Here is a 25,123-nt window from a genome sequence, read left to right as displayed (position 1 = left end):
AAGGGGAAGTAAGTTCATGTGATGGCCAGAATATAGAGGATCTAGGAGGCTAGGCTGATAAGATCTTATTCAGTCATCATTGTTAAGGTGTTTTTTAAAAATTAAGGTGAAATTCATAGAACATAAAGTTAACCATGTTAAAGTGCACAATTCAGTGATATTGAGTGTATTTACAATGTTGTGCAGCCACTGCTACTATCTAGTTTCAAACATTATTGTCACCCCCATTCCTTAAAAAACTAAAAATAGAACTACCATATGGCCCAGCAATCCCACTCCTGGGCATATATCCAGAGAACACCATAATTCGAAAAGATATATGCACCGCAGTGTTCATTGCGGCACTATTTACAATAGCCAGAACATGGAAGCAACCTAAATGTTCATCAACAGAGGAGCAGGTAAAGAAGATGTGGTACATATACACAATGGAATATTACTCAGCATAAAAAAAGAACGAAAAAATGTCATTTGCAGCAACATGGATGGATCTAGAGATTGTCATACCAAGTGAAGTAAGTCAGACACAGAAAGACAAATATCATATGATATCTCTTATATGTGGAATCTAAAAAAAGGGTACAAATAAATTTATTTACAAAACAGAAGTAGAGTCATGGATTTAGAAAACAAACTTATGATTACTGGGGAGAAGGGGAGAGGGAATAAATTGGAAGACTGGGATTGACATATACACACTACCATGTAAAAAATAGATAACTAATAAGAACCTGCTGTATAGCACAGGGAACTCTACTCAATACTCTGCAATGGCCCATATGGGAAAAGAATCTAAAAAAAAAAAAAAAAGAAAAAGGAAAAAAGTGGATATATGTACATGTATAACTGATTCACTTTGTTGTACACCTGAAACTAATACAACATTGTAAATCAACTATACTCCAATAAAAAGTTAAAAAAAAAAACATTATTGTCACCCCAGATTAAGCCCCATATGCATTGAACAGTTATTGCTCATTCCCTCAGCCCCTCAGCCCCTAGCAACTACCACTCTGCTTTCTGTTTCTTTGCATCTACCTATTCTGAATATTTCATGTAAGTGAACTCATTCAGGATGTAAACTCCCATGTCTAACTTCTTTCACTTAGCACAGTGTTTTCCAGGTTCGTCTACATTATAGCATGCATCAGCACTTCAATCCTTTTTATGACTGAATAGTATTCCATTGAGTATATGTACCAGAATTTGTTTGTCTGTGCTGATGGATGTTTAGTTGTTTCCATCTTTTGGCTGTTGTGAATATTTATTTGGGTATCTGTTTTCAGTTCTTTGGGGTATATATCTAGGTGTGAAATTGCTGGGTCATATAGTAATTCTATGTTTAACTTTTTGAATGACTGCCAAATTGTTTTCCACAGCACCTGCACCATTTTACTTTCCTATCAACAATGTATGAGGGCTCCAAATTCTCCACATCCTCACCAAAACTTAGTTTCTATTTTTTTGATTATTTGTATCCCATTGCTTGTGAAGTGGTTCCTCTTTGTGGTTTTGATTTGCATTTCCCTAGTGACTAATGATGTTGAACATCTTTTTATGTCCTTGTTGGCCATTTATATATCTTCTTTGGAGAAATGTCTATTCAGGTCCTTTGCCCACTTTTTAATTGTGTTATTTATCTTTTTGTTGTTGAGTTGTACAAGTTCTTTATTCTGGATACTAGACTCTTATCAGATATATGATTTGCAGTTATGGTCTTTCACTCTGTAGGTTGTCACTTTAATTTCCTGCTAATGACCTTTGAATCATGAAAATTTTAATTTTGGTGAGGTCTAATATATCTATTTTTTCTTTTATTGCTCATGCTTTTGTTGACATATCTAAGAATCCATTGCCAAATTCAAGGTTGTGAAAATTCATCCCTGTGTTTCCATCTAAGAGTTTTATAATTTTAACTCTTTTAGGTCATTGATCAATCTTCAGTTAATTTTTGTATATGGTGTGAGGTAGGAGTCTGGTTTCATTCTTTTGCATGTGAATACCCAGTTGTCCAAGCACCATTTGAAGAGACTATCCTCTTCCCATTGAATAATCTTGGTACCCATGTTGAAAATTAGTGGGCTATAGATTATTTATTATTAACTATTATTTATTAACTCAGTTCTATCCCAGTGGTCTGTAGATCTGGCCTTATGCTAGAACCACACTGTTTTGATTATTATAGCTTTGTGATAGATTTTGAAATCAGGAAGTGTGACCTTGTTCTTATTCAAGATTGTTTTGGCTGTATAGAGCCTCTTGAAATTCTACATGAATCTGAGGATCAGTTTTTCCATTCCTGTAAAACAAGGCTGTTGGAATTTTGATAGAGATTATACTAAAATTATTATAGATTTTTGAACAGAGAAAGTTATGTGATTAGAATTGTCCTCAGACAGCATTTTATAAGTTGAATAGGAAAAGAAAAAAAGAGGCAATTAGGAGACCATGGCTTATTGATTCTCTTCTCTTTTTTTTTTCTGTATAGTTCATTTTGGAAAGTTTCTGTTGTGCGTCTTTAAACTCATCAATCCTTTCCTTTGCAGGGTCTACTCCTCTGTTAATCCCACCCAATGTATTGTTCACCTTAGAGATTGTTTTCACCTGTAGAAGTTGGATTTAGAAATTTTTATACCTGCCTTGTCTCTACTTAATTTTTTAAGTGTATTACCATTATAATAACTGTTTTAATGTCCTTGTCTGCTAATTCTAACATCTGTGTCAGTTGTTGGTTAATTTCAGTGATTGATTTTTCGCCTCATTATGGGTCATATTTTTTGGCCTCTTACTGTGCCTTGTAATATTTGATTGAATGGCAGATATTGTGAATTTTATCTTGTTGGGTGCTGGATATTTTTGTATTCCTGTAAATATGTTTGGATTTTAACTTCAGATGCAGTTAAATTGCTTTAAAACAGTTTGATCTTTTCAGATCTTTTATTTTTTTGGCAGTACCCAAGCAGCATTTAGTCTGGGGCTAATTAGTCTCCAGCACTAAGCAAGACCTTTCTGAGTCCTCACTGGATTGGGAGGTTTTCTAGTCATCCTGGTGTGAACAGCCACTCTTCCTGGTCCTCTGTGAGTGCTCAGTACTGTTCCTCCTAATGCTTTCAATGGTTTGTTCTTTCCTTAACCTGGGGTAGTTTTCTCACATGCATGCACTGATCAGCTCTGTTGAATTCTTGAGGAGGACCCTTTGCAGATCTGTGGGATTCTCTGTGTTGTTATGTTTCCCATACCCTGTCCTGTGAACTCCAACCATCTTGTTCTCCCTGAACTCACAGCTCTGTCTGCTTGGCTCAGGGAATCTGCTGGACTCTCCTGTTATTCCCCTTTCATATGTCACGGCCTGTAATTTCTCTGAAGGTAATAAACTGGGATAAACCTTTATTTCCCATCCCTGAGGGATCACTCTCCTTCACTGCCTGACGTTGAATATCTTAAAAACTGTCATTTTATTTATTTTGTCTGGCTCCTTTTGTTGTTGTTGGTTTAGGTGGGAGGGCAAATATGGTCCTTGTTACTCCATCTTGGCTGGATTCAGAAGTTTCCCCCAAGGTTCTACTCTTAATAGTCACCTCACACTTTGAGGAGAGGAAAAATTCCAAGAGTCTATAACCAATAGCCTCTGGTACAACCACTCTGTAAAATGAAGTGTGACTGTTGTTTTGTCTGTCTATTTAATACTTCTTAAATCTCCAGAATATTAGAAAGGTTTGCTGCTTACCAGTGATTTATAGATTGTTTGGGCCAGACTTTAGAGCTCTGGGGCCTCCCTTAAACATGCAAGTGACATTTTCAAAACACAAGGAGCCATTGATAGATTGCAAATCAGTGTTCACTCTTACTTGGTAGTCATTCTGCAAACTTGGTTCTGCTTCTACTTGTGTCATTTGGGCAAGGTTGCAGTTAAGGAAAATTTACTTTCTAAAGGTCTTAATAGTATGTAGGGCCCCCTAACACAAGCAATTTACTGTGAATTGAGGGTTTATTTCTGGAACACTAAAACCTTTCTAGTCCAACTCCAAGACGTGGTATGGAATTCTTGTTTGTCCTACTGAAAGTTTATTTGAAGTTAGAAGGGGGAACTCCTACAGTTTTAATTGCATGAAAAAGACCAGTATTTTAAATACAGTAAGGGAATGAGAGGACTTAAGGAAAATGGAAAATAATCATAGTCTGATGAATATATTTGTAAGCACTTACTATGGGTATAATCACTTGTTTGGGCAATAGGGTAACAAAGAATGGGTAAGCTACTTTTTATTTTTATGTACCTCCATGAATCTCAAAGATTTAGTCTTCAAAACAAGTCTTAATTAATGATAATTTATTTTCCTGTTTTTTGAATCAGTCACATATAACTGCCCATCAAAGCTTGGTTAGCTTGAAGTAATTCATTGTTGTATAATTTCAGACAAAACAAAAACAGAGAATCTTGCTGTTGTAGGTAACCTGAACAGCCTAATTGCAGGTGAATATATAATTTCTTTTAGGCTTTTTGAAATATTGGAAAATAGTTTTTTCTTTCTGGATTGGCTGGAACCCGGGAACATCCAATGAGTAGCTTATGGTTTAGTTTTGAAGATAAATATTATAAATGACAGAAAACAAAACAAGGTAGTTCTTGCTAGGTGCCAAGTGGAGCAGTACAGATTCTAAGCATTATAGCGGTTATATTGCAGAGAGGTCCCTGAGCTGAGCTATCATAGTCCCGGGAGTTAGGACTGAGGAGAGGTATTCTGAGTGGAGAAACAGTGGCTGTAAGTTTGCAGTGGCAGGAGTGTTGGCTGTATGTTGTGGATACTGTACAGTGAGGAGACAGTCTGTCAAACCATTGTGTACACAGAGAGCAGTTGGAGATTAGGTAGAAAAAGTAGGTAAGGGTCAGAGGCAAGATAAGGAGTTCTCTGAATTTGCACTTTGCACAGAGATGAAATTTGCACTTTGCACAGTGAAAATGAGAAGGGTCGTTGAAGATACCCTCTAATGGAGAAAGCCAAGGACCTAGTGACTAAGTGTGAGTATTGACAGGGAAGAAGAGTCTAAAGTTTTGAGCTTGAGTAGAGTGTTATTACAAATAGAAAAGTCAGAGAGGAGAGCTTGAGTGAAATGATGCCAGAGATCCCTGAGGCTTTTTCTAAAAATTTCCAGTTTCTCTGTGTGACTTCTGACTGGACAGCGCTTTCCTTGTGGTCCTCCTCCTTTAATTGTTGAGCCTGGAAGGATGACATGGCGTGAGGAAGGGCATTTAGAGATCATGAGGTCACCTGGCCTAATCTCTTCATTTTACAGATAAAGAAATTGTGGACTTCAGATATTGTGACTTTCCTTCAGGTCACACAGCTAGGCTGGCCTCTTGCCACTATTTCCTGAAATTCTTCTGGCAAAGGTTACTGTGTATCAATCCTGCTTGTTGGCAAAGTGAGTCTTGTGTTTTCCCCACCATAATTCAGTTAGTTATTGACTTGATTCCTCAAATCATTTTTCACCTTCCCAAGTCAAATAAATTAATAGTTAATTCCTTTCCAGTAGTTTGATTTTTTTTCTCTATCCATACATGCCGTCGCAAACCTAGTAGTAGTACACTATAGACATGAATGTCAAACTCAGGTCCCCGCTCTTGAAAAGTTGTCTGAGGGGAGCTGTTTGAAGGGAGAGGGACTGATTAACATTTATGTAAGTCTGGAGGGAGGATTCTTACTGGGAGTCCTTCCCACAATTTTTAAAACAACGAGGCTGTGTGATGAGATAAGTAAAGGATTTGCTTCCTTTCGTTGCGCCTCTAAACCCTATTCCCTATGACTTCTCACGCATGGAACCCAGAATTCTTGTGTGATTCCTGCCCTGCCCTAAGAGAATGAGATTAGCAGATGCCTTAAGTGAACTCTGTTATTTGAAGACGTCTCACCTAGCCCTGCACCTTAGCTGTAACCTGGGGAAGAGTGCCTCCTCATCCCCTTGCTGAGCCTCTTTCTTCTTACCCTCACGGATCTCTCTCTCCTTTCACCCCTTCCCTCTGCTTGCATCCCGCCCTTCCTCCCTAAGGGTCACACCCCTCCAGGCCCTCTCGGGCTGCACCCAGCCTACACCTCCCTTCCGAAGCACCATCCCCGGAGCGGGCCGGGGGGCGGAGCTGGCTGAGCAAAAGTCCTGCCCCCACGCTTTGGGCGGGGCCAGTGGCCGAGACGTCGCCGCTGATTGGTGGGGGCGGGGCTTGCCGCGGTGGGGCGGGGCCCGGAGGTCCGTCGGGGGCGGGGCGGGCGCCGCGGCGTGGAGCCCTGTGGAGAGTGGCGCAGCTGTGGCGGCGCTTTCCGCTCGCCACGCGCCGGACGCGGGTCCTCGAAGGTGAGTGTAGGCGGGGAGCCCGGCGCCGCGTGGGCCAGGTGGAGGGACCCTGCGGGCGCGCCTGAGGCAGGTGTGCTTGGCGCGACGGGCCCGGGTGCCACTTCCGCGCGGAGTAGGAGCGCAGGGCGCGGGCGGCCTCGTGGCGTGAACCCCCGGCGGGAGGGACGGGGTCGCGCTCTAGCTTGTTAACCGCGTTAGTTCCGGGACGCGGAACACACCCCCCTCCGCACCATACAGATTTCGAGAGACCTCAGGTACTCAGAGACTTCACGTTCTTTAAAACACATTTCTAGTTCGTGGTTCAGTACTGGAAGAGAAACTCAGTCGTAAACTTACGATGCAGCTTTATTTTGACTTCGTGTTGTTACTCAGTTTGCGGGAAGAGTGCGACTGGTAATCGGACTGTTATTTAAACAAGGATACCCGGGTTTACACAGGCAGTGGACTGTGGAGATTAAGCGAGAGGGCTTTGAAGCTAGAGTGCCAGGGTTTGAATCTGCTTAGTAATTGTGAAGACTTGGGCAATTTGCTTAACTTCTCTATGACTTTGTTTCTGCATATGTAAAATGAGAATAATAATAGCTGCAGCCTTGCAGGATTTTTGTGAGGATTAAATGAGTTACTACTTAGTGTCTGGCTCAGTCCACAGCAACTTTGGCAGTTTTTTAAATTATGCAGTCAGATGGGCTTAATCTTCAAAAGCTGTAGAAAGGAAAACAGAGCCGTTGCTTGGGGATTCCTTTGGAACAGTTTTCAAAGACTGAGTCCCACTGGAAAAGGTCTCGTTACTTTTCTGTTGTACTAGAGATGTGATTACCTACCTTGCTTCAAATCAAAGCCACTCTCAAATGATACAGGAACCTCAGTCTTGAAGGTTGTTATAAAAGAGGCATGAAGGAAGGCAGCACTTTTCCGGTGAATGTAGCCTCATTTTAAGCACCAAGGTCTGGTGCTTAAAAAGAAGTTCATATCGCTTTATACAGAACTTATAAGTTGTACAGTTTTGGGTGGGTGCTTATTTGTAATATTATTGCAAAATTAGGTAAACCAGAATACCCAGATACGGAAACTAAACATCATAAGAAAAATAACTTGCCACATGGAAACTTGGAATTGAAAGGAATCGGATGGCTTGCCCTTTGTAGATCAGGATGTGGCGCAAAGACCCAAAACCGATAAGTGGCATGGCTTAGACTAGAATTCAGATCTGCTGAGCAACAAATTATAAAATCGAAGGATGATATTACTTCTTGTGTTGATAATAGTACTGTTTTTATTTTTGACAGTTTTATGGTGCTGTGAATGATTTTTCTCTCAGCAACATCCTGCTTGGTAGCTTAATTGCATGATTCATAATCATTCTTCAGCACCTGTGATTTAAATCACACGTCTCAAAGTTGCTACATCAGTGATTGCTGTGAGAACAAGATGATTGTCTTCTTAAGCTTTGTACAAACACGTTCTAACAGTGCTTTGGTATTGCTGTTTTATGCAGTCCTTTTCTCTCATGTAGGGAATGTAAACAGCCAGTATAAACAAATTGACCTTCTAGGCAGTTTGTTATTATTGTGTTATTGGTGAAGTTTTCTTGATTGGGTAAGATAGGCACTAAATGCTATCCCAAGGAAATAGGACTGGGTCATCCGTCCTGTAAGAGAGATGTTGCAATTGCTGCTAACTTAAAAAGCATCGAGGAGTGAAATCATTTGGAGATATTGGTCTGCTAGTTGCTGACTCATCCCTGGCTCCTTGTAGCGTTCACTCCCTCACCTGTAGGTATTTGTTCAGATGTTACCATCCCAGTCAGACCCTTCTATTTAAAATTCCATACAACCCTACTCTTCCTGTAATACATATTTGTCTGTTTATTTACTTGTCTGTTATCTGTTGTCTGCCACTAGATGGTAAGTTCCATGAGGGCAGGCGTGCTTGCCAGTTGTGTTCACTGCTGTGCCCTAAGCACCTGGAAACAATGTTCGGCGCCACAGGCTGTCACATGCAGACATTTCCAACTAGGGCTAGGAATTAAACCAATTCACAATTCGTTTTGCCCTGTTCCACCCATCCTCTCCCCGTGCCCCCATTTCCCCCCAATTTGTAGTTATTCCTCCTCTTACGCAAGAATAAACCTTAAGGCAACATTAATTCCTCCTTCTACCTGGCATTGCACGTGCAAATAGCTACTGACTTCTGTTAATTTTTTGCAAACCTGCCATTCCTATTGTTGCCAAGTTCTCCATTTCCTTTTGTCCTCTACACCTGCAAGTCTACCAAGCTCCCTTTTCATTTGCCTTCACCTCCTCACTGCAGTGTGAAATCCAGAGTGAGAAGCCTGGCATTCAGAATTCTCTACAACGTGATCTCAAATCCACTTTTCCAGCCTCTATCTCCTGGGTATAAAAAAAGTGATTTCCAACTTGTGCTGGTAAATGTGAAAGTAAGGCTTTTTTTTTTCCCGTTTTAATTTGCCTTTGATTATTTTGGGGTTGAACATTTTTTTTGTCACTGTCTTTATAATTTTTTAATGGCCAGATTATATTATTTATCTGTTTCTCTATTGATATGTTTACTTTTGACTCATTGATTTCTAAGTGATTTTTTAAGAACTTTTATCAAGGTATAATTGACATACATGAACTGCATATATTTAAAGGATACAATTTGATATTTTTCTTATTAGTAATGTATATGTGACAGTCCCAAAAGGCTTTAATGATAATACCCTGTAAAATCCCAAGGTTGCTTCATGACAGTTTCTATTAATGAGTAGGTCTTTTCCCCCAAGGGGGCAGGAATTCCGACAAATTGGACTAATGACTTATCTGTTTGTAGCAAGGACTTTTGCTATTCTTTCTGAGTGCCCAGCCTTCAACACCACCCTTATGTGTTACCACTACCTCAAATACCTAGGTAGGTTCAATTGGAAGTGGTATTTCCTTCCTCTGAATTCTACTGACTTTTCATGCCTTTTTAAGAACTTATCACACTCTACTTTGAATTGTAATTCTTTGGTCATTTGTCTTTTCTTTTTTGCTGTGTATAAGCTCCTGGAGGACAGGAAGCATGTACACACAAATTCCAGTTACTTTTTTTAAGGAAAAATAAGATATGCAACCACTTACCTGTTTTTTAAATAAAAGTGAACTTAAAGTTCTCCTTAATAGGTCTTTAAGTCATTAAACATTGAGCCTCAACTATCATGTTTATAACATGGACACTTCAGGAAGAAGGCAGGGGAAGTTCAGTACTAAGAAGATTCTAATGAAGTTACTGAGGTCTGGATTTTTCAGAAGGGAGTAAGTATAGGGAGAGCAACAAACCCAACATCCACGTAAGTGGACAGGCACAAGTTTAAAAAAAATAAACTCACTCAAAACCATTAGGACAAGACAGACTTCATGGAGCCATCTGCAGCTTTGCATTTTCTTGTGAGGAATTATTCGTAAGCTTTATTTTGTTTTCGCATCTTCTAGGCACGAATAATACTGTCTGTCTCCCTTTGTTATCTGAGCTGGTAGGACTGAACATTCTCTTCCTCTTTCTGATCTGCAGAGGGTAGTTTACCTTCTTACCCTTCATTGTTTAATACAATGTTCATACTTCTTTCCTCATATATTTTCTGGGTATATGGAGGAGCTGTATGCCAGAAGCTTTTAACTCTTCAGAGAAAGTGATAGATACAAGATACTTGAATTGTCTGCTGTTAAAGCTTTCAGTTTTATTAAGTCTTCTATCAGCATTTAGTTTAATATAATTTGCTTCATTTCATTATAAACGTATCCTTGCACATATTCTAGTTGAGTGAATGCTTTTGTATTACTTGTGATTTTTTTCTAATAGATTAAAACTTGTTTCTGGAACTTGTGTGGACATTTCTGCAATTTAATTCTCTCTTTTCTTCTCTCTTGCTTCCCAAACCTCAACTGGGGTTTCCCCATTCTAGGGCACCCATTAGCCCAATTTATTTTCTTACAAGTGTCATCTAAATTTATTTTACCATTCTTGGGATGAATCTGCAGTTTCTATTGACAGGAAAGAGTAGGTAAGGAAAAAATATATGTATATAAGTCCTAATTTTTGTGTTTTTTAAAATAATTTTTATTGGAGTATAGTTAATTGACAATGTTGTGTTAGTTTTCAGGTATACAGCAAAGTGAATCAGTTATACATGTACACATATCCACTCGTTTTTAGGTTCTTTTCCCATATAGGTCATTACGGAGTAATGAGTAGAGTTCCCTGTGCTATACAGTAGGTCCTTATTAGTTATCTGTTTTATATATAGGAGTGTGTATATATCAATCTCAGTCTCCCAATTTATCCCCCTCCTTATTCCCCCCTGGTAACTGTAGGTTTGTTTTCTACATCTGGGACTCTGGTTCTCTTTTGTGAATAAGTTCATTTGTACCAGTTTTTTAGATTCCACATATAAGTAATATCATATGATATTTGTCTTTCTGTGTCTGACTTAGTTCACTCAGTATGACAATCTCTGGGTCCATCCATGTTGCCACAAATAGCATTATTTCATTCTTTTTATGGCTGAGTAATATTCCGTTGTATATATGTACCACATCTTCTTTATCCACTCCTCTCTCAATGAACATTTAGATTACTTCCATATCTTGGCTATTTTAAATAGTGCTGCAGTGAACATTGGGATGCATGTATCTTTTCGAATTATGGTTTTCTCCAGATATGTGCCCAGGGGTGGGATTACTGGAACATATGATAGTTTTTTAAGGAATCTCCATACTGTTCTCCATAATGGTTGTACCAGTTTATGTTCCCACCAACAGTGTAGAAGGGTTCCCTTTTCTACACACCCTCTCCAGCATTTATTGTTTGTAGATTTTTTAATAATGGCCATCCGGACCAGTGTGAGGTGATACCTCACTGTAGCTTTGATTCTCATTTCTCTAATAGTGATGTTGAACATCTTTTCATGTGCTTTTTGGCTGTCTGTCTTCTTTGGAAAGATGTCTGTTTAGATCTTCTGCCCATTTTTTGTTTGGATCTAGTCCTAATTTTTGACATGTTAGAACTTTAAGGTAAAATTCTGCATATTATCTTTACTAACAACAGCTAATGTAAGGTCAGGATTTAAAGCTAATGTACTACAGCTTATATTTAAAGTGTACGATAATTTGAATTTGTAATTGGTTGTAAATTTTGTCCTTTGGGAAATTTCTTCTAATGTGCTAACCAGTGAAGTTTTATTGTCAGAAGAAGAATCTTGAAAGCAAATATTTGCTTTGGAGTAAAGTATCCTTAATCACTCTGTATAAGCATCTACGTTTACCCTGAGTTTTCCTTGTTTATAAAATGCCTTAGTTAAGGGTGTTATCAGATAGGATCATTCATGCAAATAATAAAAGTTAGGACATAGACTAACATTCTGTAGTACATGGTAAGCACTGTGTAAGTATCTGTTAAACAAATCAATCTATATTTTTAGGGAGACTTTTATTAGGATAGTGTAGTGTATTAGTATGTATAGTAATGGAATTGATCCAGTAAAGGGAGGGAAGTTGGTGATTCTGGAGGCTGATGAGGGAATGATGAGGCAGTAGCTGTTTTGAAGATCTCACTTGCATTCTTGCATTCCAAGTGTCTCTTTCCACCTGTTTGTTGAAAGAATAAATTAAGCAGACAAGTGTATATTGGGGCTTACCAAGTGCATGGTAGTAAAGAAGTCACAGTTTCTATGCTGTAGTCAGGGGCGGTTCTCAATAAACAAGCCACATGCAGTTTTAGATGGTAATCAATGCTGAAATGGAAAAACCAGGATGATGACAGAAGATTAACTTTAGTTAGGAGAAGGAGCATTTTAGTTAGGGTGGTCATGAAGCCTTGCTGGAGAAAGTGACCCTTGAACAAAGGCTTCAATGTGCGGGGCGGAAGAGAAAGCATTCCGTCCAGGCAGAAGGAACACAAGGACAAGAGACTGGAGATGGGAAAGTGCTCCATGAGTGTGAGAACTCGGAAGGGGCTGTTCTAACTGGAGTCTAGCACCTGGAGGGGTGAGGGGCCCTGGTGCGGTGCAGCCAGAGAGGTAGGAAATGGTTAGGTCATGTGGGTGATTGTAGGCTGTTGACAGTAATTCAGAATTTGGATTTTATTCTAAGGGCAGTGGGAAGCAATGGAAAGAGCTTAAAGAAGTGAAATTATCAGATTTATAGTGATTAAAAAAAATCACTCTGCCTACCCTGGAAAGAATGGATTGGGAGGGGGTTAGAACAAAGCAGAGATTGGAGGTGCTCCCAAGAGACTCCATGAGATGCGAAGGTGATTGTGTGTTGTCTTTGTGGGTTTTTTCCACTTAGGTTTTTGGTTTTTGGATCTTTTGGTGCTTCCTCAATCTGAATTCTCCCAACCTCCCCAGTCAGAAGCGGCTTTACCATCGGCTTCCTGGGGTCTGCAGTATTTTACAATGGTTGGTTCCATGTGAATCCCCCTTTTGCTTTTCTCTTGGCTCATGTAGTCACCCATGCACCCATCTCTCTGCCAATGATCACAGTCCCCCAGGGAATCATTCTTGGAAGTGTTCTGTGTGGGAGTGTGCCTCCCAGTGGAAGAGCTTGGGAATCTGGGAGTAGGGCAGGTGTTTTGGTGATGGGGAACCCAAGATGGTGACTTGGGGAGGCCGAGATGGGTGGAGCAGAGCATTGCTGCTGCAGTTAACATCCCTGACCTGTCAGTTCTGGAACCAGCAGAGGGACATGTTAGTTGGGGTAAGTTTAAGGCCTTCCTCTTTCTCCTGGCAGTTTTGATTTTAGTATTGGAGAATTAAGGATGTCAGCAGTTACTTCCACCTCCTCATTCAGTCCCTTCCTTAAATGTCTTTAATAAAATGCAGCCAGTTTCAGAAAACCAACAGACTTGTGTAACTTTTGTCCAGATTCTGGAACACTTCTATTAAATTGTTGAATGCAGACTATTCTGTATTGTATCTCCACATTGGATATTTTGCACAAATTTTACTTCTGATTCTTATATCACTTTTCTTTATCAAGAATCAGGATAAATAAAAGGTGTCTCAAATAAGAGATGTAGTAAACCTAGGGAAAACTAGGACTGCTTTGTGATTACAGAATGAGAGAGAAATCAAAGAGGGGGATGGGGTGGGAATTAGAGAAAGGATATACTAGTAAGGAAGGAAAACAGGAAAAGTTGTAACTGATTCATCATGTGATATGTGTGGGGAGGTTACTGTGTATCTTCCATTGGCAGATCCTGTTAGATTTTTCAGCTCTTCTGCAGTGAACTTAATTTACAGATGTGACAAAGATGTGCTTTGTTTCTATTGAAACATATCGGATATATTTGGAGCTGGTATTCTGTGAGGGGGAAATAAACAGATACAGATTACAAACTGTTACAGTAAACTTCCAATAAATTAACCAGTTAGCTTGGGGTAATAATACCCTGGGAAGGTGCTTTTCATATAGTTTAAAATGAAACCTACCCACTTGACCTGTACCCCTCTAGGGAATAAAATTCTGCCCTCTTCCCACCCCCAGTTCTTTTTCTTATTCTCTGGGTCAGTCCTCATTCTCCCAGTTCTCATACCAGCCCCCATGCTGTGCCCAAAGTCTGCGCACAGATTTTCTTTTGTCTCTTCCTTGGCTGTCTTTGTCAGCTCCCTCCTTTGAATCCTTATTTCCAAACACACAGCATCCAGTCCTGTTCCCCTGGCTGAAGAAAACCTGTAGCTCTTCCAGGCCTGCTCCTTCCTTTTGGAACAGGATTGTTCTTAATTTCCCTTTGTGCTTTGGTGTGAATCACTGACCCCTCTCTGCGATATTAGTTGAGTGGGTACTGATAGTTATGAATGTGTCTACCTTGTAATTAGACACTAGTGGGTAGGGTCCACTAGTCAGTACCAAACAGTCTTCATGATTGTGAAGAAAAGGGAGTTAATCTTGTCTCTGCTTATATTTTAGAGCGGAAAGTAGAAGAATCTTTTGACGTTCTTATAAACTTTTTTTTTTTCCTGCTTGAAACAAAGATGGGCAAGATCCAGGACAATAATTGCATACAGTGGACAAAATTATGGGCATGGTGATAAAGGGGAAAATGTTTAAAGGGGGAAAAAAGGCCTTAACTAATATCCATCTATTTTAATCAATATTTATGAAAAAATTTTAATATAACATGATTTGGAGAGTTTTCTATCATGAAATTTCATTTTTTAATATTTCTACTTTTTACAGACCCCACATTTTAAAAAATTAAGTCTATTAATGCTTAAAAAAAATCCTGTGAGAGCATCCCTTTTTGTATTGTCTTTATTTCGTGATTTAGCCCTTGATCGTCCTTCTGATGGGACCCCCACTCAGAGCCCACTCTGTACCAAGCTCTAGGTTGAATGTAGACGTGGATGTTTTCAGCAGCACTCCTGACACCGTGCTGCACAAAGCTGACCTCTCCTGGTGGCCGAATTGAAAGCTGCTTTTCCTGTGTGTGGCTCTCTTTCTATAACCTGATCGCGAATGGACATTTGGTGCTCCCTTCCCTTCAGGTCTTGTTTCTCCAAAGGTGATTTAGAGAAGGGGGTACGTGCAGCAGTACCGTAGGAAATTGAGAGGCAGCGTGTGCGCACCGGGCTCTTGGATCAGAGTCGTGTTCACATGACAGTGCTGCCGCCCAAAGCTGTTGAGGATGTGGACCTGGTAGCCTAGGTTTCTTCATCTGTAAAACAGGAATAATGACACTTACTTCTTGGGTTGCTGTGAGGAATAAGTAATGTGTTAGCTGTGAACACTTAAAACAGTGCCTGGCATTAGTACTCAGTAAATGTTAGTTTCTCAACCTCAGCAGTACTGACATTTTAGGCCAGGTAACTTTCTGTTTTAGGGATTGTCCTGTGCATTGTAGGATGCTTAGATCATCCTTGACATGTAGCCACTAGCAGCCCCCCAAGCTGTAACAACCAAAAGTGCCTTCGGACATTGCCAAATGTTCCTTTGTTAAGACCACTATAAATGTAATATTTACTAGGTGTTACATTATCTTTGCCAAGCACTCTCACTCCCAAGATCCCTCTGGCCTCTGAGAGTTCTGTTCTCATCTGATCCACTTCTTTTTGTTATGTTGGACTTGTCTGAGTTAATTCATTAGCTGGGTGTTGAGGTTAGTTCTTCCTTTCTGGGTTAGTATCTGAACTGTCTCCTTAGAGCCATGTGATCTACCCCTAGGCAAGCCAGCTGCTCCTGGGAACCAGTCTGCAGGATTATCTTGTGACTCTCCAGCGGAGTGAAGGCAGATATTTTTCCTATTCCTCTTTGAAAAGCCCTGCATACATATGAACCTGCCTGAGAGTTCCAACTTTTATTCCCATGTGAACACATAGCTTTTTGTTCTATTCTTTCTTAGTGTTGATTCTTATATCAGTCCTCTTCTCATACTGTTTTATTGGGCTGCCTGGCTATTGGATGATTTTGTAGAATTTTAATTGCTTCGGTTTTACAGAATAAATACACCTTAAGTTTACAGTAATGGCAGGGTTGCTTTTTCAAAATTTTACTTCTGACCACTTAAAAATACATCCGTGAACCTTCTTCATTGCTTCCCAGAGGACTCTTTAGAGCATATGTATGTTGTAGAGGCAGTGTGGTAAATGGGTGAAGTCCTAAAGTCAGACCACCGCTGGTTCAAGTCCTGACTCCACCACCTGGGGTGGGTTACCTCATCTTTTCATGCTTCACTTTCTCCTGGGTTTCTTCTTAGTGGGGCTGTTGTGAGGAGCAGTCAGATTAACACGTCTGGTTTGCAATCTTGCTTAGCCACTAAATACTATTATTTTTTTTTTAAAGCTCTTTATGGAATATAAGTGCTTTACACTGTTGTGCCAGTTTTTGAGGTACACCAAAGTGAATCAGCTGTATTTATACATATATCCCCATATCTCCTCCCTCCCGCGACTCTCTCCCACCCTCCCTATCCTGGCCCTCTAAGTCATCACCCATCATCGAGTTTACCTCCCCGTGTTATGCAGCAACTTCCCACTAGCTATCTGTTTTACATTTGGTAGTGTATATATGTCAGTGCTACTCTCTCATTTCATCCCAGCTTCCCCTTTGCCCCCCATCCCTCACCCCGTGTCCTCAAGTCCGTTCTCTACATATGCATCTTTATTCTTGCCTTGTCACTGGGTTCATCAGTACCATGTTTTTAGATTCTATATATATGAGCTAGCATATGGGCCACTAGATATTAAATAGTGTTTGATTGCCAGTTTGATTTAGTTTGAAGGAAAGTCTTTCTTAAGGAGAGGCAACGTGGTATAGCAAACTAATACATACAGATTTTTGGAGTCCGACTTGATTTGAATCCTATCTCAGTCACCTCTTTGCTGCATACTAGCTTGGACAAATGACTTAATCTTTCTACATTTTTCTTTACAGCAGTATATTCATTTCCAGCCTACGATTCTAGCTTCTTTTTCCAGAGAAAATTGAGACAAACAAGTGTGATATCTTTCAGACTTCTGTTCCCATACCTTCCTGGCTTTATTTTTAGCGCGGTTGAGTATACATGACAGTCTGCGTCTGTGTCCCTTTTTTGTGCTCTCAGCATGTACCATGCATACACCTAAAATCATACTTAGCTAGCTATCGAAACTTCTATACTGCTTATCAGTCTACCCCATTAGATAAGTTCCTTGCAGGTAGAATTTTCTTTGTCTTTCTGTTGCTTAATGCACAATGAAAGCTTAATAAGTGTTTATCGAAGGAATGAAAACTAATTTGAAACAAGTTGTTATGTATTTGATCCAGTTTATTGACTGCCTGTACAGTGCTGGGGTTTTTTTAATACTCATCTCGAACCTTTAAAACAACAATATGAAGTAGGTGTTGCTGGCTTAATTTTATAGATTAGGAAACTAGGGCTCAGATAATTTAAACTTGTCAAAGGACTCAAGGTAGAGAATTGTACATTTCATTCCCATAAGAGTTGTAGTCATAGGAGAAAGGATCTCTTGACAGGAGCTTTAACCTTAGAGAGAGGGACATAGCAACTGCCAAGCTGCAGCCTGCTCAAGAGGATGCAGAGTGGGGAAATATGTGTCCTGATCCCTTTCTTTCTACTCTATCAACCAGCAGCTAGAGGGCAAGGGAGCCTGTGGGCTGCAGGCTGTAGAGGTCAGTGTCCTGGGGTGTGGAGCAGTGTGGAGATGGATCTGAAAAGAAAAATAGAGAGTATCTAGCACAGTCTTCCTCTTTCTGTCCCTTGGTATTCATTCACACTTTGGGCGTAAAGCTTTTGTTTCTAACTCAGGAGAGACACGAGGTCCTCTAGTCACTGCAGGCAATTAATTCATGCTCCCACATGGAGCCACTGCTAGTGTTTTTTGTGTAACATAACAGAAAATAACTAAAATAAAACAAAGCTTCTATAGTCTCTGCATCTGTAGCTAGTCTTTTGGCTCAAGTTGGTAATCATTCCTTTTTTTCTCCTAGTACTTATTTTATGTTCCCCTTACCCTCTGCCAGGTCAGTAGTTGTTTACCAGATGTCAGGGGTTATGCTGATTTTCTCCAGCAAAAATACCCCATCTAGAATTGCAGGTGTGATTGCTGTCACCATCTGATTAGATTTGCAGTGATCCACAGTCACGCTCTAAGATCTTTTGGCTTTGGTGCAGGTAAACAGGCACATTAAATGGGGATGTAATAGGAATCAACACCCCTGCATCCTTCAGGTTTTTGATAGTGGTACTGGTTTCTGAGCTTCTCCAGGGACGGGGTATAGGTTTTGGTTTGCTTTCTTAGTGACGAGATGGGGGAGAGTTCCAGGGGTTTCTTCACGGCCCTTTTTTCCATAATGATTTTATGACAGAGAACAGGGAACCAATGCAAGGATTTGGCCAGTTACTAAGTATATCTATTTCCACTAAAATTCTAGGACTAGGGAAATAACTGCAGGATGGGCCTCTGCTCCCATTGGACCCACCGTGAGATAGCAGGGTTGACTTTATCTCTCACCTCCGCTCTGGAGTGAGATGGGTGCTCTTACTGGTGGACCATGTTTTAGGTCTCCCAGGATTAGTGTCACTTAAGAGCTAGTGTCCGGTAATCCTTGGAAAGATTACACATTTCTCTTTCCCCAGTGGATAGTCACCCTTGTGAATGACTGCAGGTACCTCTTAGGTAAGGTCTGGAGAAAGCTTGGTGAGACACACTTGTGGCTATGTGTAGGGCCACAGTAATTTTATATTCAGCCTCCTTGGTCTAACATCCTGTGAATGTACTCCTGTATGTGCTCTTCAAACTCTTGGTAAAATTGTTGAGATTCTGCAGATTTTTTGGTGTAAAGGTAGTCTCCTCTCAGTGGGCTTCGAACTTCTTTCTGGGCTCTTTTTGGCATCTAATTTGCATTAGGAGGCAATGAGGGGTGGTGGAGTAGGTGGTGAAGAGAGATGGCATCCACTTTTGAAACAACTTGAAAGAGTTTTGTGGGAGGTGGGTTAGGAGCCTGTCTCCTCAGAGGGCTGTAAGTTGCTGCTTTCTGCAGAGATGTTCAGTTGAATGTCGAGTTCAACATTCTTAGCCTCGTTTGTGCCCAAGTGCCTGCATCTGTGATTTAGGATCATTCGCCTCTGCAGGGTTGCGTGTTTAATGGATTCTGCCGTCCTTGTCATCAAACGGTGGCCTGATCCTTAGTCCTGTCAGATTAGCAGCTATTAGAGCAAAAGGGCTCCTTTATGACAGCCATAGGTGTTCACTCATCTGTTTGGGAATCCACGACTGTCCATTTGTTGTTTGTTTCATGCACATTCTCAGAGACAGAAGCGGCCACAGCCCACGTCACAGTCTTTGAAATCAACCATTTCATCATCTAATAGGACTTACCGCACCTTGCTCACCATGTATACTTCTTCCTGCGGCAGGAAATTTGCGTGGTCTTGGTGTCACTATGTGCCAGATTACCAGCTTCCCATCCCTCCCCTTCCTCCATAGAAAGGTTATCACGATACATCAAACCTGCATCCCATTTTTGAGGGTCTATTTCCTGGGGTCATTCTTGGTAGCAGTTACTGCATCAGCCGTGACACACTCAGTAATTGAAGGGACTTGAACAAAGAGACTGTTTATGAAGCTTTTGTGGGCAGAGGTGAAAGAAGCAGCAGGGCGTGGTGAAGCACCCCTTCTAACAGTGTTTGGAAGCCGTTACTACTCCCAGGCCTTCACCTGTAGCTGTGGGAGAGGGGTCACCTGTTGGGAACTGTGGCCTTGGGTGGAGAAACTCCTGGTTAGAAAGGGAGGAAGAGGACTAAACACTTTAGCATCTTGTTCCTCCTACCCTTCCGTCTCCTGCTAGTGCCTCGCATTGGATGATCCCAACCAGAAGCCAGAGGGCAAGGGCGGGAGGCTGGCTGCCTCAGTGTGAGGTCCACAGAGGCCAGCCCTCTGGGCCATGGTGGGTGGAGAAGAGTGGTGTTGAATCTGGAAGGGCAAATGGGGACCATTTAGCACTGTTGACAAACTGGGATTTCTGGCCCAGATTTGAGGGTGCCCCTTGAGTGCCATGTCTTAGTTGCATTAGGCTGCCTCCTTAATTACAGCATGTGGGCCCCTTAGTTGTGGCTTGCAGGCGCCTTAGTTGTGGCATGCGTGTGGGATCTAGGTCCCTGACCAGGGATTGAACCCGGGCCCCCTGCATTGGAAGCTCAGAGTCTTATCCACTCTGCCACCAGGGAAATCACCCCTGATGCCACTTAATGTCATATCTTAATGTCCCTTCCAGGAAGGCCTGAGGTGTGATGTTCTCCTGTAGTTCTGTTCCTCCAGGCCACGCACAGTAAGGCACAATAGGCCTCCAGGCTTATACATAATACAGTACGAGCAGGCCCTGCCACCCCCTGGATCCCATGTTTTCAAGGAATAGGTTTGGGTAGTGTAGCAGCATAACCTTCAGCTTCTCACCATGTCTGCTGCAGATGGAGCAGGATGGGCTGATGTGAGTCCTGGGGCTCATCTGCCTTTGCTTCTAGAGCAGGTGGAACCCATAGCTCTTGATTCTTTAGCAGAAGAGCACTGTGCCTGGAGGACAAGGACGAGGCTCTTGTCAAGCTGATGCCCTGGTCGGGGGGCGGGGGGACAGAGAAGCTGCTCTTGTGGAATTTTAGGGTGCTCTAACTTGTAACAAATGCTGCACCTGAAGCTTAGGAGGGGGCCATGTTTTCTAACGACTAATTTAACTGCATATCCTTCCCACATTTCCAGCGGCAAATCCAACAAAGTAGGCTTTGAATCATCTTAAAGGAAGCACCCCTGTAATCAGTTAAATCTCATCATACCTGATTATTCGATGTCTGCTGATAGATATTTGAAATCATTACTTGAATATAATTTAGTTAGTTATTAGATCAGTCAGAGTGACTTCCTGAAATTAATCACCAAGGGAATCTGGCAAACCAACCCTTTAAAAGATATTATTTGGTGTCAGTGGAGACTGTGGGCTGCTGTGTGTAGCAAAGGTGACATCAGTGTGACATCTTGAGCCCTTTTTCCTTGGCTGAGATGATAATATTAGCGTAGTTGTATTTGTTCTGTATGAAGATCTACTGTAATATCTTTGACCTGGGGTCCAGTGCATAAGAATTACCCACAGTTGTTAAAATGCAGCCTAGTACAGTGGGTGAGAGTCAGGACCCTGGAGCCAGACAGCCTGGGTTCAAATCATTTAACCTCTCTGTGTCTCAGTTGTCTCATTTGTAAAATGGGGGTAAGTGACTAGCTACTATACAGGTTCCTAATCTGAAGCAAATTTTACCTGTTTATCTTGATGCTAGAAGCTTGAAGACCATCCTTTGAAAAACCCTGCTCTAAATCCATCAAACTAGAGTCCTTTTAGTTGAGAGTTAGCCCTTAGTCCGTATGAGCCATGGTGTATAAGCACCCAGAATTTCCTAGTAGAAAAGAAGCTAGATGGGATGCAAACGTTTGATTGTGATTCAGCTATTGATGGGGACATAATAGAAACTATGTCTCTAGCCTGGGCTGAGACTTATGATCATAAGTAAATTCCTACCAGGATAAGCATACAGTGGGTTCTGTGAGCAAGGAATGACAAATCACGGTATTTTAAAATCATTTTGCTAATCAGTTCTTTTTTTTTTTTTTTTTTTTTTCCTGTCGGTTAAGGTTGCATGATGGAATTTGAACATTACCTCGAGAGGTTTTATGTTTTGGATTAGCTAATTGTGTTTGTCCTCTGCTGACTCTTTCTTCGGACTCCCTTTCTGGTATCCTTTTGAGGCAATAAACTCAAAGGGATTTTGCCATGGACTACAAGGAAAGCTGCCCAAGTGTAAGCATTCCCAGCTCTGATGAACACAGAGAGAAAAAGAAGAGGTTTACTGTAAGTATGTGATGTAAAGCATATGGGACAAAGTGGAACATAGACACTATTTCCATTTCTGCTGTCCTTCCTTAACCTAGAATGGCTTCCCCAGACTTTGCAGATTTTACTTATCTTTCAAATGATGTATCCTCCACGGTCTTCGCTGTGTACTATAATGGAATACGGTTTCCTTTTTAGTGCACGTTTTTGCCTGTTTACCTGTCCCTTTGGAGAGGCTTGTGAAACTGTCTGATAGACCCTCTCACCAGAGAATGTACACACACGTGGTTATGTGATACCTGCGCATCTCGGGGGGTCACATCTGTAACTCCGAAAGTCACAGGTCCCATGTGAAGAACCACTGTCTTGAAATTTCCACGGTGTCTTTCTTAAGACATTTGTCATTTTCTGCTCCATTTTAAAAATATTTAATCCAGTGTTTTATCTCTTTTTTTCACTGTACAGGTAAAGTCCATTTCTAACTTTACTTTTTATTACCATAGTATTTACTATAGGACTTCACAGAGAATAAGCACAATGAATGCTTGGCTGAATCAGTGTATCAGGGACTGCTGTTGGAGAATAGTCACTTTTCAAATTAGTATAATGAAACATATTGTATTTAGTTCCGGTAGTCTTGTTAGTATATACAGAGATCTGCTGTCCTCCTTTCCCTGAAAAAAATGGCATTTATCTTGTCTGTAAGTGATCTGGTCTTCCTTGTAAGGCCCCACCCACTTAGCAGTGTGAAGAAACTCATTTTACCCAATTCTGTTTAACAGTTTGAGCTAGATTTTAAGCAGTTCTTTTAAGTGAAAATGCCTGGGCTGTCTTCCTCATGCTTTCTTTCTGTTTGGAACACACACTCCTTCTCCAGCTTGGCATCATGGTTTATGGAGGGGAGAGGTGTCCCCTTTCACAATGTTTGTTCAGTTGATGACTGACCTCCTGGTAGCCTGGTGAAGGCTTGGCGTTCTTGTCATCCTCTAGATCTTTGCCACTCCAGGTATAGAGTGCCTGGTCTGGCAAACGTCCAGCTGTAGCTGACCTGCAAGCCCTGGGCATTTTGTTGGCATCCACTGTTGGCATCTGCAGTTGATGAACTGATTTGTGGTCTATTCTTTGTTGTCTTGGCGAGGGTGGTGGTAACTGACTCAGCTTCCCCTTGGCTTGTCATGGCTGTAGAACCCACTGAGGTTCTTCTTGCCCTCCACCTGCTCCTACTCAGGCCCAGGCTCTGACCAGGGGGTCACCCAGCCCCTGCCAGTTGAGCCCCGACAAGTGACTTTCAGCTCACAGTCCATGTCTCGTGGGAGTTGAGGAAAGCTGAGGAGTTAACCTAAACCCTTCAGCCACTTCACTCTGCCTTCTTAACTAGGTGAGCTGGGGCCCCCCAGTGGTGGTTTTCTCCCAGAGTCTCAGACAGTCTTCTGTTCTCCCTTCCTTAATAAACATACCTCCATACCTTGCATTGAAGCCCAGAGCAGAGAGATTGCAGTGTGTGTCTGGCCATTTGCCTCTCCTCAGATGTTGCAGAAATATCTTCAGCATTTATTCCACATTTGTGTAAGCCAATTTTAGAAACATATTGATGGTAAACAAGAGGTCAGTATACTTTGGATAAGATAGTGGAGCGTGTAAAGTTTTCCTTCCTTCCTTCTCCTTACTTTTACCTTTGGACCATTCTCTCCTTCAAGGGCATAAAACGTCCTGCCAAGTTTGAGGGAGGTCCATACATAGCAAATACAGGTGGTGGGTTACCTCAGGTGTCCTTTTGTTTTTCGTGGTAGAGGTATTTCCATGTCTTTTGTGGAAATGTCAAGGAGGCCTGTAGCGTCACTCTTACAGACTATCCCCAGAGCTGTCCCCTGAGTTCTCCAAGGTCCCCTTGTTCACTTCTTCCTTCAGAGGCTCAGATGTTGCCTTGTTATTAGAGAGGCTTTTTCTGACCACTGTGTATAAAATAGCACCTTCACACCCCACCCTGCCCCTTTCACACTCTGTCCCACTTACCCTATTTAGTGTTTTAATAGCAGTTATCACCACCTGACATACTTTGGGTTTATTTATGTGTGCCCTCCCTGAATTTGTCCTTTGAAGCAAGAACTTCCCTCACTGTTGTTTCACCAATACCTAAAACAGAGATGGATGTTCAGTAAGCATTTATTGAATTGGAGTTGAACGGAAAGTAGGATTGAGTTCCCACGTTAGTTGCTGATCACTACAGGACAGTCCCTGGTCCTCAGGAAACTTGGTGCTAGTCATCACAGATATACCCCACCCCATCCTCGTAGACTCTGTCCAGCTTGTGCATGTCTGTGTAATATGTGGGAACCAAAGTAGACACTGTGTTAACTATTCAATAATATTATTATGCTCTAGTTCTCATGTGTCTTTTAAATGGCTATATTCAGTGAGGCTTCCTACAGAGAAACGCACAGCATTGTAGGATGTCCTGACTTAAACCAAGTCTAAATTATACTTTCATTTATGCACTCAACACGTTGTCTTTCTGTTCTATGCCTGATGCTGTTCTAGGCGCTGGGGATACAGTGGGTAGCAATAGTGATGCAGCCCTTGCTCTCAAGGAGCTTACATTCTTGGGCGCAAGAGAGGCAATAAGGAAGTGTTTTTTTTTTTATTAAACTTTAGATTTATTGTACTGTTGTTATTATACTGTGGCTGTGAAATGTGCAGTTTTTGCAAATGAGAGTGTTTTTTAAAATTTGAAGTTTTTGTTTTTGCCTATTGGTATTTTATTAGAAGTTACTTAATAAGCCCTTGTTCTTAAATCATCCAGCTATTTTATAACTTCACAGGGCTTTATCTTAGCTCCTGTAAATAGAGTTGCAGCAGAGCTGCTTCAGCCTGGAACCTAGGTTTGGGTTCTCATCTTGGCTGTACTTAAGTATCCATAGGAAGCTACCTTATGCCACTGGGAAGTCAGCACAAACAGTGCTGTTTGTTCAAGAAGCTCATAATCATAAACTTAAGTCTATGATCCTTTGGTAGCAGTCCTGCTTCCAGGCCCATCTGATCCTGAATGCTGCAGGAGATATATCAGTAGTCCATTCCTGGAAACATGGCTCAACTTTGCAGGCACCCAGACTACGTTCTTTTTCCTCTACTTCTGCACTCTTTCCCATGGGAGCAGTGTCATCTTATAAACAGTTCTGACATCTTAACACCCAGTAGCTTCCTTTGGGACAACCTGATGTCCTCTTGGTTAACACCAGAAAGCTTTCTTACCCCTGTAGTTCACGCAGGATGCCTGGATGCTCTTTATCTCTCTGCCCAAGTGATTCATCACTTATCCAGGTGACTGATACAGTGACTTTGCTACACCTTCCAGGTGAGACCTGACCTCTTTCTGACAGCGGGATATGGCTTTATGTTCTGGGGCCCCTCTTGCTGTGGGCTGGTTA

General features: G+C 41.4%; 1 protein-coding gene across 11 annotated transcripts in view; it reads left to right on the top strand.

Annotated features, from left to right (window-relative positions):
* SGK3 (serum/glucocorticoid regulated kinase family member 3) overlaps positions 1–25,123 on the top strand; it is a 116,128-nt gene that overhangs the window by 41,909 nt on the left and 49,096 nt on the right. For 4 of the 11 annotated variants that reach the window (XR_009053664.1, XM_057734258.1, XM_057734259.1 and 1 more), the window contains exon 2: positions 21,500–21,716. The exons of 1 other annotated variant lie outside the window; for it this stretch is intronic. Coding sequence is in view for 8 of the 10 variants with exons in the window: in XM_057734258.1 (XP_057590241.1) it covers positions 21,639–21,716 (78 nt within the window). In the remaining 2 variants the exon portion in view is untranslated. Of the gene's footprint in view, positions 1–6,232; positions 6,349–8,754; positions 8,786–21,499; positions 21,717–25,123 lie in introns of those variants that run through there. 6 more of the 11 variants (XM_057734254.1, XM_057734257.1, XM_057734256.1 and 3 more) reach the window with 5 other exon arrangements.

This window comes from Hippopotamus amphibius, chromosome 5 (assembly GCF_030028045.1).
Source record: "Hippopotamus amphibius kiboko isolate mHipAmp2 chromosome 5, mHipAmp2.hap2, whole genome shotgun sequence".
Classification (NCBI taxonomy): Eukaryota; Metazoa; Chordata; class Mammalia; order Artiodactyla; family Hippopotamidae; genus Hippopotamus; species Hippopotamus amphibius.
The sequence above is the reverse complement of the archived record's forward strand: the minus strand, read 5'-3'. Positions and strand labels throughout refer to the sequence as shown.